Source organism: Amphiura filiformis, chromosome 12, assembly GCF_039555335.1.
Source record: "Amphiura filiformis chromosome 12, Afil_fr2py, whole genome shotgun sequence".
Taxonomy (NCBI): domain Eukaryota; kingdom Metazoa; phylum Echinodermata; class Ophiuroidea; order Amphilepidida; family Amphiuridae; genus Amphiura; species Amphiura filiformis.
In genome coordinates, this window is record NC_092639.1 from 38,727,067 (window position 1) to 38,744,129 (window position 17,063).

General features: G+C 36.5%; 2 protein-coding genes across 2 annotated transcripts; both read right to left on the bottom strand.

Moving 5' to 3' along the window:
* Positions 1 to 3,270: 3,270 nt before the first annotated feature.
* On the bottom strand, positions 3,271 to 8,754 carry LOC140166167 (hyalin-like). Its single transcript, XM_072189564.1, has 7 exons — positions 8,514 to 8,754; positions 8,018 to 8,269; positions 7,345 to 7,596; positions 6,919 to 7,170; positions 5,918 to 6,166; positions 5,308 to 5,458; positions 3,271 to 5,116 (listed from the first exon to the last, which is right to left on the bottom strand). The coding sequence occupies exons 2-7, from the start codon at positions 8,052 to 8,054 to the stop codon at positions 5,017 to 5,019; spliced, it is 1,041 nt and encodes a 346-aa protein (XP_072045665.1). The 5' UTR covers positions 8,055 to 8,269; positions 8,514 to 8,754; the 3' UTR covers positions 3,271 to 5,016.
* A 958-nt stretch (positions 8,755 to 9,712) lies between these two features.
* LOC140166803 (hyalin-like) lies at positions 9,713 to 17,063 on the bottom strand. Its single transcript, XM_072190292.1, has 13 exons — positions 17,006 to 17,063; positions 16,497 to 16,748; positions 15,878 to 16,129; positions 15,413 to 15,664; positions 14,833 to 15,084; positions 14,452 to 14,703; positions 14,011 to 14,262; positions 13,617 to 13,868; positions 12,136 to 12,387; positions 11,456 to 11,707; positions 10,769 to 11,020; positions 10,207 to 10,455; positions 9,713 to 10,080 (listed from the first exon to the last, which is right to left on the bottom strand). Exons 2-13 carry the CDS (start codon positions 16,588 to 16,590, stop codon positions 9,713 to 9,715), a joined length of 2,979 nt encoding a protein of 992 aa, XP_072046393.1. The 5' UTR covers positions 16,591 to 16,748; positions 17,006 to 17,063.

Genomic DNA, 17,063 nt, shown 5'->3' on the forward strand with positions numbered 1-17,063 from the left:
AACACAATGAGTTCTTTAAATTATCTTTTCATTTCAAATGTCATTTTAACATCTTTAAGAGTGATTTTCTGCAACTCTTTGAATGTCTTCCACGCTTCTTACTTTGTATTTGAGTTCACGACCATTGTCGTCCAGTACCAAAATCATGGGACTACCATCCCAAGTCCACACAGCCTTAACCTTGTCGACCTTAGTCGCCATATTTCTTGCTTCGTCATATAGGTATTTGTTGTAACTCGACAGGATTTCATTTACTCCAATACCAGTTCCTTTAAGTTTTCTTCTTGCCACTAGAACTTTCTGTCGTAGAATACGTCTTGTGAATTTAACCTCTATAGCCCTTGGCGTTGCGGTATTCTTTTGCTGTTTCGGTTTTGGGATTCTTGCTGCTATGTCTATGTCATCCTCTTTGATTGACACTCCAGTCTTAGATATAATATCCTGAATGACGGATCCAACATCCTCAGGGATGATCTTATTGCTTTCTGGATCTCGTTGTACAGGTGATTCTGGGACACCAGTGATTCTCAAAGCATTTCTATAGGAGTCCTGCTCATAAGCACATACTCTACGATGCAGATTGTTAATGTTAGATTCGTTTACCTTTAAGTTCTCTTTGTTCTTCTCTACTTGCTTTTCTATTTTATCATTCTTTACTTCCACGTCGTGTAACTCTCCTCTGATCTTTTCATAGTCAGTGTTTATCTGTGTGATCTTCTCATCGAGTTGTAATTGTGCTTCACGAAGCTTAGTATCCATAACTTTCGATATCATACTCGTTAGTAGTATCGAAAACTTCTCACTTTGAGAAAGTTTTTCAACAACTTGGTCCGCTATCTCACTGCTGTTCATCTTGATATCATCTGCCATGTTTGTATTTTTGACGATATTAACGTAGATCAAATTAGTACATGAAGTAGCTCGATGTAGTTTCAGTACAGTCAAATATCCATACTATCAAATATCCATCTCAGTGTTAAGATTTGGCTCAGTAGCCTGGCTAATGGCGATCAATGGCTAATACCAATGCTGGCGGAGAGGTGTAAAAAACACGTCTGCACTCATCAAAATCGCATATGCATCATTATGAGATTTATCATTTATCATTACACTCCTCCACTCAACTGCCACCGTGGCCGAACGGTAAAGCGCAAGACGCGTAATCGAAGGAAGTTTCGAATCGCTGGTTCGAATCCCAACGAAGACTGTGGAAACTTTTTTTTCTTCTAAAATTCATGATCGCATTCCGAAATGAGTCACTTGTCGGTAAATCATGTATCGTATCCTTAAGGGCTGGGGTATGAACGTTTGGACAGTATTTATTTTGGGAGATTAGAGCATCAGACATATCGAATTGCATTCTGAATACGAAGAATGTCATTCTGATATCAAATAATTTTGATTTTTGAAATTCGCAATTTAATACACATTTTATGGCAAATCATTAAAAATTGATATTTTTGATATTTAACAGTACTTGAAGTAAACTTTATAAATCTGATGATTTATACTTAAAGTGTATATGGTAAAAAAGCCGACGATCAATTGAAAATTTTGACCTTTCGTATTGAAGATATGGATTATTTTCCCAAAACACCAAACAAAAATAAGGTCTTTTTGGGAAAAATCCATATCTTCAATATGAAAGGTCAAAATTTTCAATTGACCGTCGGCTTTTCCTCCTGCTACATACACTTTAAGAATATATCATTAGATTTATATAATTTACTTCGAGGACTGTTATATATCAAAAATTTGAAAAATATCAAATTTTTATAATTTGTCATAAAATTTGTATTATATTGTGATTTTCAAAAATGAAAATTATTTCATATCAGAAAGACATGCTTCGTATTCAGAATGCAATTCGATAGGTCTGAGGTGCTCTCATGTCCCACAAAAAATACTGTCGAAACGCAATAAACGCTCATTTTAGATCCCTTAAGTACATGCCGAAGCTGTCAGTACAGTATAAAATGATATATATGACCTTCACGATGCTATTAATTTAGCCCAAAGATTAGGAAAACTAGCAAAACTGGTGAACTGGTACTGTTCAAATAAAAACATCTGCAAATCGTGCTGCAATTTCCAAATAGTATTTCCATTACTTAAATAATTATTTTGTTATTTCTTTTAATACAAACACATTACTGCCTATGACGATTTTATCGTATTACTTACATATCAAAATCAAGTAATACTTACAAAACTCGCCGTAAACTATCACCTCTGTGGGTGTTTGGGATATAACCGGCACGAATATTTTCTCAACACTGCGGCATGTGAAAAAGTAGGTCAATAGTCAGAGAATATAGGGCGTTATATTAAAACATTATATCTTTCTTGGTTAAAACGGTCGTTCCGTGCGGAAATGTTTTTTTTACAGAACACAAGAACATTCCCAAACCAAAAAGGTAAAGGGCAATAGACTGAAGAAACTCATAAAAGGTTATAGCCTAATTCTTGTACTCTATGCAACTTTTTTCTTTTTGTGTTTTAAAATCTTCTTTGGTTGATGACATTGGATTAGGATTTCCCACACTTTCCTTTTTGATATGCATAATTAAGAAAAGGAGAGTATAAAGCAAACTCAAGTCATAATATCCGAAGAGCACACCACGAAAGTTTGCGGTACTAAGAAGCATGCTAAAAATTGTTTACTTATCAATAAACCTTTATTTTTGGTCATTACATTATATACGTGGAAGTAAGTGATTTTACAATAAGCCAAATCGGCATTGAAGTTTGCAATGCACTGTGGGACAGTTTTGGGACACTTCAGAAAACATTGTTTTTGTGCATACAAATTATAATTTAAAATGTTTTACAAGAATGAAAAGAAACCAAAAAAACATGTTTATTTTATAAATTAATTATTTAAATATTTTTAATGATAAAATTATTATAATAATGAATGAATTAATAATAATTATAACAATTTTCACGATATGTTAGGGGTCAAAGCTTCCCAAAACTGCACTCAAAACCCGGAAGTTACAATGCCGATTGGGCTTTTTGTACTAGTTATTAGTAACATATCCAGGATTTTATCAAGGGGGAAAGGGGGAAAAGTTGGGTGGCAAGATGTCTTTCAGGGGCCGGCAAAGTTGGCGACAATTGTCCAAAATGTTCACAAAAAAGACCTAAAAATCTCAAACATTTCGGCCGTTTTACGCGTCAGCATCCACTTGGGTAGCAAGAGATGTTTCACAGAGGGAACTTGTCCTCTGGCTACGCCTCTCTGTGCTGTGAAGTTTAGCTCCGACTATTGTATATAGATACGCGACGGAGTGCCGTGGATGCCATGCGAAAAACGCGTGTCACTGTAAAGGGCGCATACAGACTACCAAATAACTTCCCCATTGAAAACCGTCACTTAACAATTAACAGATCTACGCGGCCTTTTACACCCGCCAGGCTAGTTTGTTGATTTTTTACGTTATCCCTGTACATGTATTCATGGACTAAATTTTCATTTAAAGCCTCAATTTCGGATGCCTATATAGATTCCATTAAAAATGTTGAACAACGCCACCACTATTTCTGCACCGAATATATTAAAAACTCAGGGCAAAACCTGGTTCTGTTAGCGGTATTCCAAGAGGACCTATTTTTCTCATGAAATCGATTTGCATAATTTCATGTTAATATATTACTAGTGATTACTAAGCAATCATCTCTCATTCAATCAGAACATGATATTGCAATATTTACGTTGTGATTTGATATAATTCGCCCTTGAAAAACTAAGAAAGTTTAGTTAGCCAATTATTAGAAAAAAATTATTTCTTAATTTCATGCATCACTCCAATCTGATATAAGGGTTCTCTAAACAGTTTCTGGTCCTTAAAAAATGTCACCATTTTGGATAGGTCCTACTTTTGAGCAATTATGAATATTAACTGTATAATTAAACGCTTTTAAGGTAGCCTTTATTGACCTTTAAATACAATAATGACCTCTTAATACTTAAAACGTTAAGAAATATAGTTAAATGTTTTCATTTGCACATCAATTGCTTTTCAATTCAGTATCATCGCCGTTTGTCTTCTTGCTGGAAAAGTTACTACTAAATTGAAGAAAAGAGATTTCAAATGCTTTCAACAGCTTCACGTCATTAGTATTATTATCATTATCAAAGGAAACTAAAAAAGTGATCCCGTCCAGGAATTGAACCCAGGACATAAGGTTTGCGTGCTGTGAACTCAGGTAGTGTGGTTGTATTTCTCTCGACCGGTAATTGTAAGGCCTGGGGTTCAATGTTAAGCAGTCCTTTTTTCTTTTCTCTCTCAGTCAATTTTATCAGTTTGCCCGAACCTCATTGCTTTTTGTTTAAAAGTAATAAAACGTTACAATCAAGTTACTATCAAAATAATAGGGGAAATTGCAGTTTTTCCTTTAATGCACTAGCGCTACGCACATAAATCCACAAGCCTCAGCACACTTTTTAGGAATTCACTGATCACTATGGCAGGCCCAATACACACTTTATAAACCATTTAGCATAAACCATTTAGCCACAACCAGAGACTTGCGGACAAGAAGCGCACACCATATATATACCACAGTGAACCATCGCAGCCAGAATTTGCTCCTCGAGTTCTCGTATGGCAACCGACACAATAAGCAGATACTTGCTTAGGGTAACTTCAAGTTCGGTGCAATAGTTGCGCTCAGACAAACTCAGATGCACCGAAGTCTAATGTCTGACCGATCAAGCTAACTTGACTTTTCAAAACAATCACGAGACCATAGGAATCTGCAAGTAACTTGTATCTTTATGTTTGCAGCACAAATATAGATGCAGTAAATGAGAGGTCTTTTACCTTCGCTCATACCTATCTTCCTACTAGGTCTCTACGCCCTGGACTAAAATCACGTTGTATTGCAAGATTCATAGCGTCACTTCTAAATCACGCTGTCATAATTATTTTACAGCACTACCGCTAATATTATACCAAATGCAAATGCAAAATGTGTACTTAATTTCTCTACGATTTGTTATATGACTTTTTAAATAGTTGAACTGGTATCATCAATAGCTATTGGTGCTACCATGGGTACATGCATTCCGTCGCATTTCGCTTCATCATCAACGCTTCCTTTCTTCTTGCTGGAAAAGTTACAAATGAATTGAAGAAAACGGATATATTGGTTGATAGTAGATTCAAACTTATGACTTCTGATGGTTTATTATTATTATTAAAAAGTTTAATAGTTATATTCAAATTACATAGGCTGTCCGCTTTATCATACATGTATTATATAAATATGATAAGCCAACACAACGTGTCATTAACATACCGGAGGATTTTACAGAAACAGGCAAGAATGATGCATGCGCTTAACAAAACAGCAAGCACAAGAGCTGCTATGGCTATCCACTGCACTCCACCATACGGCAAATGAATAAACCTCGACGTCTGACTCCCAGTTATACCAAATAGCGTCTCCTCTGTAAATGAAATGTACCCATTCAAATAGTATTATATTACCTCCACGACCCATTATTAAAAATCTCGCACTGTGATTTGTTGAATGGCGTCACGTGAAAGACCATTAATTAACAATAAAGTGGCCAGGGCAACGAACTTTATGTTCTTCCCGCAACATAGCGCACAGTATATTAGCGCCGTTATGCATTCTACGCAAAGCATTATGCTTGGTTACGCTCTCCTTGAGGTAAACAACTTGAAATATTTGACAAAAAAAGTGACATTTTCTCTTTAAATCGTACTATTTTGTGGTAATAGAATAGAAATAAATGGGTTCAGCATTATCCTTTACACGTTTTTACTGCCTCGGACACATTATTTGCGTGTAAAGGATAATGCATTACCCTTTATTTCTTAAATATATAGAAATACTATAATCAAAATGATTGATAGACATTCCGACAAAGAGTTGTATTTACCTTCTTCAACAGTCACTGAAAATTGGCAAATGGCTTGATTTTGAGATCTGTCAGTAAAGGTGTACAATACTTGAGTTGATCCGATTGAAAATAATTGTCCTGGGGAATGGGAAGAATTTACAATCACGTCTCCAGAATGATCATTGGCTATTGGTTCTGCCCAGAACACTGGTATTTTTGATACACCACTATCAGTCATCATACGAAGAGGTGTTGGACACATCAGGATGGTGGGTGCGTTGGTATCCACTGAAATAGAAAGACAAGTCACGGTGTGTTTGTGCAGCCTGTGCAGCAATGTATGGAGTTTAATACACATAATGAACTATAATTGGAGGCTGAATTAAAAAAAGTATAGTTTGCGTCAAGGTTTGATTCATCTAATTCCTTAATCCGAGAAAAGGAATCGCAGAAAATGATAGAACATTACCTTTACCAGGCTAAAAGCAACTTTTCTAGGTATTGTTCATTCCCAAGTCTAAAAGGGAGCCTGCGCTACCGCAATCAGACGTGTTTCCGCAAGCAACTTTTTTGTCATGGTCATAACGCATTTATCAGCTCTTGACCACCACTTATTGTCCATATGAAATTTAATTCCCCTGGTGGTGCTAATAGTAGTACTTCCATGCTGAAGTGTGCCTTCAGGAAAGTACGTTGTTGTTTGAAGGTGCAAAATTAACCATAAGGAACGCTATTTTACCGCCGCATTCAGAAATCATTTCTGAGTTTGATTGACCCGTCAGACGCAAACTAGTATTTTAATATCTGGCTCCGATTATATAAAAATGCATGATATATGTATGTATGAGACTACTCATAAGATCATTCTTTGTGCTAGAAAGTTGCTTTTCAAATCACCTGCTACCTGTACATGATTTCAAACATTGGTCATGATGTGCAAAATTTAAACAAAAACACGTTTCATTGTCTCATTACTCAAACAAAACAACATGATTTTCAAAGAATGTTTAATCCTTATAAGTATACACAAAAATACGTACCAATATCAATAGAAATACAAAACTGACATGTCACCATATTGTTTGACGGATCCGTAAACAAGTAAGTTACGCACGTCTTTCCTATTGTGAAGAATGTCCTAGATGAATGCGTCTTTACCAGTAGGGTAGTATTCCCAGATGCGTCTGTAACAAGAGGTTCTTTCCAGGTGACAGTGGACCCAAATAATCCTGCCTCAATTGTTTTGAAGATATCAGATGGACATTGAAGAATTTCAGGTGCTGTTGTATCCACTGTAAAGTGAAAAATAAAAACGTCTCTGAGAGTCAGATTTTCTGAAAATCAAAACCATGACCGCACGACAATATTTAATGACATCATATATCATTGTAGGATTTGTAAGATTTAAAATCGAGTTCGAAATTTGGAACTCAGTTGAACAAAATATAAACATGGATATTGCTCACCAGTTATCAACGTGATACTAAAATTGCAGTAGCCAATGTGCACAGACCTATCAGTGAACACATAGCTGACATTTGTCCTACCAAGAACGAAGTAGTCGCCAGAGCGATGGCTTCGAAATGCCAAGGAGACATTCTCCGACCTGTCAAATTCCTCAGGTTCTGACCAGTACACCCTTTTAAGTGTATTCCCAAGTTCAATGGTTTCACGTATGTTGGTTGGACAGGTACCTATTTCAGGTGGAAGGGTACCCACTGTAAATAATTATGATGAGATAATAAACAAATGCCTTTATATCAACAACAACAAGGATGATTTTAGAAAATTTACTACATTACTCTTTGAAATAATGATATTCATAGCAGTAAATCTTCAAACATGCAGCGACATATATCATTTAATTTTGAACATTTCTGCAACTATATGGAAGGTAAAATATCGGATGGAATGTCACAAAAATATAAATAAAAAACCTCACCTTGATGTTTGGCAAAGCAGCATTTTCCGCAACGATAACATCGGTCTCGTTGTAATGTAAATTGTTTTTGACCTTATCCTGACTTGTTCACCGACTTATTCATCGTTTCATTGTTATGTATCTGCATCTTTCCCTGACCCTCTTTCATCTTTATTTTTTCTGGTGTCTCTAAAAGTCTTAAAAATTAAAAGACTTACCGACTCCAATGGATATATGGAAATTACATGTTGCCATATTGTTTGACGGATCCACAAACACGTACGTTACGGAAGTCTTTCCTATTGTAAAGAATGTCCCTGACGAATGCGTCTTTACCAGCAGGGTAGAATTCCCAGATGCATCGGTAACAACAGGTTCTTTCCAGGTGACAATAGATCCAAATAATCCAGCCTCAATTGTTTTGAAGATATCGGATGGACATTCAAGAATTTTTGGTGCTTCTGTGTCGACTGTAAACCGAAGAAACAAACAGATTTGGATATTGGGTTCTCCCTTACCAGTAAAAATATGGGATGTAAATTATTTCTTAATCGACGATACCTGACGACATGCGACATGCGAAGAACCTTACGAATACCTGGTGTGATTATGTATCTACTTATTTCATTTGTAGAGGTAATGTTTGATCAAGGCAAATAAAAATCAAACTTAAACTTTTAGCTGAACAAATGATAAAATATACATATTGCTCACCAGTAACTAACGTGATGCTAAAATTGCAGGAAGCAATGTTCCCAGAGCCATCAGTAAACACATAGGCGACATCTGTTCTTCCAACCGTGAAGTAATCACCAGAGCGATGGCTTCGAAAAGCCAAATTATCAAAGTTGTCAAATGCTTCAGGTTCTGACCAATATACACGCTTAAGTGTGTCTCCCGATTCTATGGTTTCACGTTTGTCGTTTGGACAGACACTTATTTTCGTTTGAAGGTTATCCACTGTAATAAATTACAATGAGATTTATAATTGCATATGTATCAGCAAAGAAGATACAGAATATAGATAGATATCTATTGGAAATTAGAAGGCTAAATAACTTAAATAAATCATTTTATTATAGCACGACGCGCTATTCCTTACCGCTTGCGACGTTCACCGTAAAGACACATCTGTCTTGGTTGCCAGATTCATCCACAAAAATGTAGATGACATCAGTAGAACCTATTGGGAATATTTCTCCTGGTACATGCGAGGAAACTGTTTGATTTATTCCAGAATGATCCGTAGCGTATGGTTTTGACCAGGTGACTAGCTTTCCAGGTGTACTAACCTCTGCACTTGTGTAAATATTTTCGGGGCAGCTGATAATTTCGGGAGGAGTGGTGTCAACTGTAACAAAATGTAGCAGAGTGCATTTCATTGAGGAAAAACATCTAACTGTGTCTGCAACAAAACGATTACGTAAATATCAATTTTTTGGAGAAATATAAATAAGAATTTGACAACAACAACAACTTGGTGTTTTGACCAGGAAACGTGAACTTACCAACTCTAATAAATATATGGATATTACATATTGCCATATTCTTTGACGGATCCACAAATAAGTACGTCACGGAAGTATGTCCTATTGTGAAGAATGACCCAGACGAATGCGTCTTTACCAGTAGAGTAGTATTTCCAGATGCGTCGGTAACAAGAGGTTCTTTCCAGGTGACAATGGATCCAAATGATCCTGCCTCAATTGTTTTGAAGATATCAGATGGACATTCGTGAATTTTGGGTGCTTTTGTATCCACTGTAGGAGGTATAGAAGAATGCAACGTTACTCTTCTAATATTTACTATTAATAATACTCTTTCGTATTATGTAATTACTCTTTGTCGTACTGGGACCCTTTGCACTTGCTGTAGTTATTTGCGGTTGCAGCCCATCATTACCCCTATCTATGCTATGATTGAGGTTGTTCATGGCATGGGAACTTTACTGAGTTTCGAAGCAAACAAAGATATATCTTACTATCTTTTTCATTTCTTTGTACTCGGTAGTAGTGCAATTGGTTCTTACCAGTAATCAACGTGATGCTAAAATTGCAATATGCCATGTTCCCAGAGCCATCGGTGAACAAATAGCTGACATCTGTCCTACCCATTGTGAAGTGGTCACCAGAGCGATGGCTTCTAAATGCTAAGGACACATTTTCTGAGTTGTCCAATGCTTCAGGTTCTAGCCAATATACCCTTTTATGTACATCACCAAGTTCAATAGTATCACTTTGGTCGCTTGAACAAGCGCTTATCTCGGGTGGAAGAGTGTCCACTGTCAAAAGAAAATAGAGTTTTATGATGTTGGCAAATTTGCTAGAGCAAGTTTAAGATTCAGCATCAGATTCAGATTTTGATACCACAATAGCTCACAATGTTACGTAATAAAATATTTTCTTACCAATTTCAACGTTCACCGAAAAGTTGCAGAGACCCTGGTTGCCAGATTCATCCTCGAAAACGAAGACGACATCAGTGGATCCGATCGGGAACATTTGTCCTGGATCATGAGAGGATCTTGTTAATATCATACCAGAGTGATCAATGGCAAAAGGTTTTGACCATGACACATGTATTCCAGATGTACCGACTTCTGCTATTGTGTGCATATTTTCAGGGCAGCTAATGATGTCAGGCGGAGTGGTGTCGACTGTAAGAAAATCAATTCTATATTAATCAAAATCAGCATTTTGATTTGGTAACTTATAACCACAGACATCCCCACTGGGTACCTCATGAATATCTTAGACCAAGGATATACCATTTTGATTCTTACGTGTGTATAACAATTCGAATTTGTATTGTGGTCAGCGTTGATGTTGTTTAGGACCTTCTCGAAAGCATTTAGAGTTTATTTTCATTTATTTCTACTTCAGCATGTTCAGATCAAATGCGATCAATTTCGACTAATTAATTTCGAATCGTATGATATTAAATGTAGCTGACGATTAAAATAGTTTTACCTATTTCAAAAGAAACAAAGAATTCGCAGGTATTTTCATTGCCAGATGCATCCTGAAAGACATACTTCACAGGAGTTTCTGCAAATGGTGAGAATGTCGTCGGTATTCGAGATCGTGGAGACATCGTGACATTGCCAGACAAATCCGAAGCTTGTGGTTCTGTCCATGATACCGTCGCCTTAGTAGCACCCAACTCGATAGTTTCAATGATGTCATCCGGGCAAAGGTTAACTAACGGTGGTGTCGTATCCACTAAAACAAAACCAAATTAACGTTTCTACATTTTTAGGAATACGTTACGTTAGGCGCATAAATACTCTTTAATTTCGACATCTTTTGTCAATATGCGTTAGGAAAGGTCAAGTTTAGCTCCTTGTTACGGATTGAATTCAGTGATTTAATTTTGAGCACATCGCTTTAAAAAAAACAATAAAGATAATTTGATACACTAATAAATGACAGAAAACAGACCTATGGTTCGACTTTATCCAAGATAAAGCCCGATCACTTTTCAGAATATTTGTTATCATATTCTGGCTTTATTTTTAGACATTTAAAACAGCTATTATCAAAGTTATGACGGCTCGTTTAAAATAAAATAAAAACGAGTGATATTTCTTGATTGGTAAGAGCTTGGACATTGTTGTACAAAGTATAAAAATGGTGCTATGACTCGGTGTACATTACCTTCTTCGATAAGAATCATAAATGAGCAATATGCCTCGTTACCACTCCCATCAGCAAATCTGTATAGTACGTTCCATCTTCCTGTTGTAAACCTATTACCTGGGAAGTGACTTTGAGAGACAAGTGAAATATTTCCTGACAAATCGATAGCTGACGGTGGGCTCCAGTAAACAGGGGTGCCGTGTGTTCCAAGCTCTATTTGCCTGACAAAGTCTGCCGGACAGGACACAACTTCTGGTGGAATGGTATCAACTAAAGTATAGAAATTGGAACAGTGACATGACAATATATTAGATTAATAAAATAATGGTTGTAAAATGAATATCAAGATAATGGCCTAATGCTTGTATGACTGTTTCGCTTATTATCTTCTGAAGCAAAGATAACTATTCCTTCTTTAAAATGTGACGGTGATATATACTTCAGAGATTGTATGAGTGTTAGAAGCATATGTAAGCCCGCAATTTGATGATACGCCTGTCCTTGATATTTTCGTAACATCTTAATACCGTCAAAACAGGAGAAGCGCCCTAACTATTTATAAAGATTTAATTGAAAAAAAATGGTTTCTTTTAGATGATTTAAAACATCCCTTTATAGTTTTAAGATTCATTCCAACTTTATTAATCTTTTAATATGTCCATTATTAATCGTTGATTTTGATGCGAACACGACATTACCTTCTTCGATAAGAACCCTAAACGAACAAGAAACCTCGTTACCACTCCCATCAGCAAATCTATACACTACAGTCCATCTTCCTGCAGTAAACTTATCACCAGGGAAATGACTTTGTGAGACAAGTGAAATATTTCCTGAAAAATCGATAGCTGACGGTGGGATCCAGTAAACAGGTATGCTGTGTGTTCCAATCTCTATTTGCCTGACAAAGTCTGATGGACAAGACGCAACTTCTGGTGGAATGGTATCAACTAAATGGAAACAGGAGCGTATAAATCGAAAGTTATTGTACAATCCATTCCAACATGTATACGAGATCAAAGCAATATAAATTTGTTCATTTTAGGATTGATTTGCTGAGACACTGTCCGTGCCACAGGGGTTGATGTACATAGACCGCTCGATCACTTGTTCAAAAAAGTTCAAAAAAAAGATAACTAAGTCGAAGCCAACCAATTTGCATGTACTATATGAACGATAATTGTACAAGGATTACTTAGCGACTTCAAAATTTGAAGAAAAAATTCGCCTTCGGCTTAAAAATCCGGAAAAACTTGAAAATACATACATACATACATTTGAAGCATTTATATAGCGCTACATACATACATAAAGAGCGCAGCGCATATGACAAAAATTACAAAATAACATGGCAAAAGATGAAACCAGATTAATTAAATACAAAGAACATAAAAATTATGACCACTGTGGAACAAACTATTCATAAGCAGCAAATAAGTAAGTTTTTAGACCCTTTTTGAAACCAGACAATGTATTTGATTCCCTGATGGTAGTGGGCAGATTGTTCCAAATATGTGGTGCTGAATGAACAAAAGACCTGTTTGTAGCAGTTTTCAGCAATTTGACACTGTTGATCTCAGAAAGACGTGTGGTATCAGAGGCGGATCTGAGGCCAGCTCTGGCTGGACAATACAGAGAGAGCAGATCAGTCATATAAAAGGGGGCTGATCCATTAAGGCATTTGAAAATAATCATCATGATCTTTAAAATGATCCTCTCTCTGATCCGAAGCCAGTGTAATTCTTGTAAACAAGGCGTAGCATGGTCCTGTTTTGTTCTGCGGCAAATGAGTTTGGATGCCCAGTTCTGGATTCTTTGCAACCTTTGAATGTCAGATGTATTACTACCCAGAAGGAGCCCACTTCCATAGTCAATGCGAGACAGTATAAGACTTCTAACAACAAGGTGGCATGTGTCAACATCCAAGCAATCTTATTCAACACTCAATGTACGATAATAGCAAGATGTGAATCTTCGTAACCAAACGTTTATAGTAACGTTTTCAATTAATAATTTTGAAAAAAACAAACATTTATCATTATTATCAAAGCTAAGAAGGCTTATCCATCTTAACTAAGAACTTCTTAGAATATCCATTATTCAGGCACTCGCTCAGGAGACATTATTAATACATAGGCCTACATAGATAAAGTTCCCATATACATGATTATTATATTACCTTCTTCGACGAGACTAATAAACGAGCAAGATGCTTCGTTACCACTCCCATCAGCAAATCTATACACTACGGTCCATCTTCCTGTCGTAAACCTATCACCAGGAAAATGACTTTGAGAGACAAGTGAAATATTTCCTGACAAATCGATAGCTGAAGGTGGGCTCCAGGAAACAGGTATGCTTTGCCTACCAAGCTCTATTTGATTGACAAAGTCTGCCGGACATAAGACAACTTCTGGAGGGATCGTATCAACTATAAATTATAAATGAAAACAGAGGCGTATATTTGAAATATTACGAATTATCTCGCTATTACTTTATTGGTAAGAGTTTGCAGGTTTTGTATTTCTTGAAGGATGTTTATTACTTGAGAGTAAGCGTAAAAATTGCATTACCTTCTTCGATAAGAATCATAAACGAACAGGAAACCTCGTTACCACTCCCGTCGGCAAATCTATACACTACGGTCCATCTTCCTGCTGTAAACCTATCACCAGGGAAGTGACTTTGAGAGACAAGTGAAATATTTCCTGACAAATCGATGGCTGACGGTGGGCTCCAATAAACAGGTATGCTGTGTGTTCCAAGCTCTATTTGCCTGACAAAGTCTGATGGACATGAGACAACTTCTGGTGGAATAGTATCAACTAAATATCGAAATGGAAACAGGAGCGTAAAAGTTGAAAGTTATAGAACAATCCATTCCAACATAATTTACATGTAGGTCATATTTATATGTAGGTCATATTATGGACATAGAATGTACATAATATACAAGGGTTTTGACATTTTTAAACACTTGTATTAATAAAGTTGCCATGAATACGGTACATTACCTTCTTCGATTAGAATAACAAATGTACAAGACGCCTCATTGCCACTCCCATCAGCAAATCTATACACTACAGTCCATCTTCCTGCTGTAAACCTATCACCAGGGAAGTGACTTTGTGAGGCAAGTGAAATATTTCCTGACAAATCGATAGCTGACGGTGGGCTCCAGTAAACAGGTATGCTTTGCCTACCAAGCTCTATTTGATTGACAAAGTCTGCCGGACATGAGACAACTTCTGGTGGAATAGTATCAACTATAAAATATAAATGAAAACAGAGGTAGATATTTAAAATATTACTATTATTTTACTGGTAAGAATTTGCGTGTTTGTATTTTTTGAAGGATGTTTATTACTTGAGAGTAAGCGTAAAAATTGCATTACCTTCTTCGATAAGAATCATAAACGAGCAAGCTGCCTCGTTGCCACTCCCGTCGGCAAATCTATACACGACGGTCCATCTTCCTGATGTAAACTTATCATCAGGGAAGTGACTTTGAAAGACAAGTGAAATATTTCCTGACAAATCGATAGCTGACGGTGGGCTCCAGTAAACAGGGGTGCCGTGTGTTCCAAGCTCTATTTGCCTGACCAAGTCTGATGGACAAGACGCGACTTCTGGTGGAATGGTATCAACTAAATATCGAAATGGAAACAGGAACGTAAAAATTGAAAGTTATAGAACAATCCATTCCAACATATGTGGGTCAAAACAATACGAATTTGGTTAATATTTAGGCGTGATTTGCTGAGATCCTGCTGTTTGTCCTACGATCTTATTTACCTGTAAATGTACGATACGTATATTCAATTTTCTTACCTATGTGGCTAATATCAAAGTTGAGAAGGTAAGTCATCCAAATGTAATTATGAGCATCTTAGAATGTGTATTATATGCAAGGGTTTTGACATTTTTAAACACATGCAGTAATCAAGTTGCCATGCCATAAACACGGTACATTACCTTCTTCGATTAAAATAACAAAAGTACAAGACGCCTCACTGCCACTCCAATCAGCAAATCTATACACTACGGTCCATCTTCCTGCCGTAAACCTATCACCGGAAAAGTGACTTTGAGAGACAAGTGAAATATTTCCTGACAAATCGATAGCTGACGGTGAGCTCCAGTAAACAGGTATACTGTGTGTTCCAAGCTCTATTTGCCTGACAAAGTCTGAAGGACAGGAGACAACTTCTGGTGGAATGGTATCAACTGCGAAATATTAATGAAAACAGAGGCAGATATTTGAAATATTACGAATTATCTTGCTATTATTTTACTGGTAAGAGTTTGCAGGTTTTGTATTTCTTTGATATTTGAAATATTACGAATTATCTTGCTATTACTTTATTGGTAAGAGTTTGCAGGTTTTGTGTTTCTTGAAGGATGTTTATTACTTGATAGTAAGCGTAAAAATTGCATTACCTTCTTCGATAAGAATCATAAACGAGCAAGCTGCCTCGTTACCACTCCCGTCGGCAAATCTATACACTACGGTCCATCTTCCTGATGTAAACGTATCACCTGAGAAGTGACTTTGTGAGACAAGTGAAATATTTCCTGACAAATCGATAGCTGACGGTGGGCTCCAGTAAACAGGTATGCCGTGTGTTCCAAGCTCTATTCGCCTGACAAAGTCTGATGGACAAGACACAACTTCTGGTGGAATGGTATCAACTAAATATCGAAATGGAAACAGGAACGTAAAAATTGAAAGTTATAGAACAATCCATTCCAACATATGTGGGTCAAAACAATACGAATTTGGTTAATATTTAGGCGTGATTTGCTGAGATCCTGCTGTTTGTCCTACGATCTTATTTACCTGTAAATGTACGATACGTATATTCAATTTTCTTACCTATATGTTTAACGTAACGCTGTAAAGCTTTCAATTATATTGTGTGGCTAATATCAAAGTTGAGAAGGTAAGTCATCCAAATGTAATTATGAGCATCTTAGAATGTGTATTATATGCAAGGGTTTTGACATTTTTAAACACATACAGTAATCAAGTTGCCATGCCATAAACACGGTACATTACCTTCTTCGATTAGAATAACAAAAGTACAAGACGCCTCATTACCACTCCCATCAGCAAATCTATACACTACGGTCCATCTTCCTGCCGTAAACATATCACCAGGGAAGTGACTTTGTGAGACAAGTGAAATATTTCCTGACAAATCGATAGCTGACGGTGGGCTCCAGTAAACAGGTATGCTGTGTGTACCAAGCTCTATTTGATTGACAAAGTCTGCCGGACATGAGACAATTTCTGGTGGAATTGTATCAACTAAAGTATAAAAATGAGCGCAAAGGGATGAAATGGAAGTATTTGATGTTAAACAGACATAGATGGTGTGGCTGTTATGTTTACTGTTTTCGTTAATTAGTCATAACCAAGATAATTTGTACTCTTTCATCTCACTTTCCGTAGGTATTTGATCTTTCGGTTTGAATGATCACAAACTCCACGTAACCCCAATAAAATGTGTTACACTTGCAATGTCCTTTTCGCAATAAATGCTTCTTTTACAAAATAATCCTTACCTTGTTGAATTATGACAGAGAAATTGCAGACAGCTAAATTGAAATATTCATCAGCAAA

Bases quoted from the DNA above. Each gene is read 5' to 3' on its own strand.
- LOC140166167 (XM_072189564.1), bottom strand. From the start codon at position 8,054: ATGGCAACATGTAATTTCCATATATCCATTGGAGTCG. The intron at 7,171-7,344 runs GTGAGCAATATC...TTCACTTTACAG, and splicing joins TAGTATCACGTTGATAACTG to TGGATACAACAGCACCTGAA. The intron at 5,117-5,307 runs GTATGTTAATGA...TAACTTTTCCAG, and splicing joins TGTTTCTGTAAAATCCTCCG to CAAGAAGAAAGGAAGCGTTG.
- LOC140166803 (XM_072190292.1), bottom strand. From the start codon at position 16,590: ATGTTTACGGCAGGAAGATGGACCGTAGTGTATAGATTTGCTGATGGG. The intron at 13,869-14,010 runs GTAATGCAATTT...TATAATTTATAG, and splicing joins TATGATTCTTATCGAAGAAG to TTGATACGATCCCTCCAGAA. The intron at 10,456-10,768 runs GTAAAACTATTT...ATTTTCTTACAG, and splicing joins CTTTGTTTCTTTTGAAATAG to TCGACACCACTCCGCCTGAC.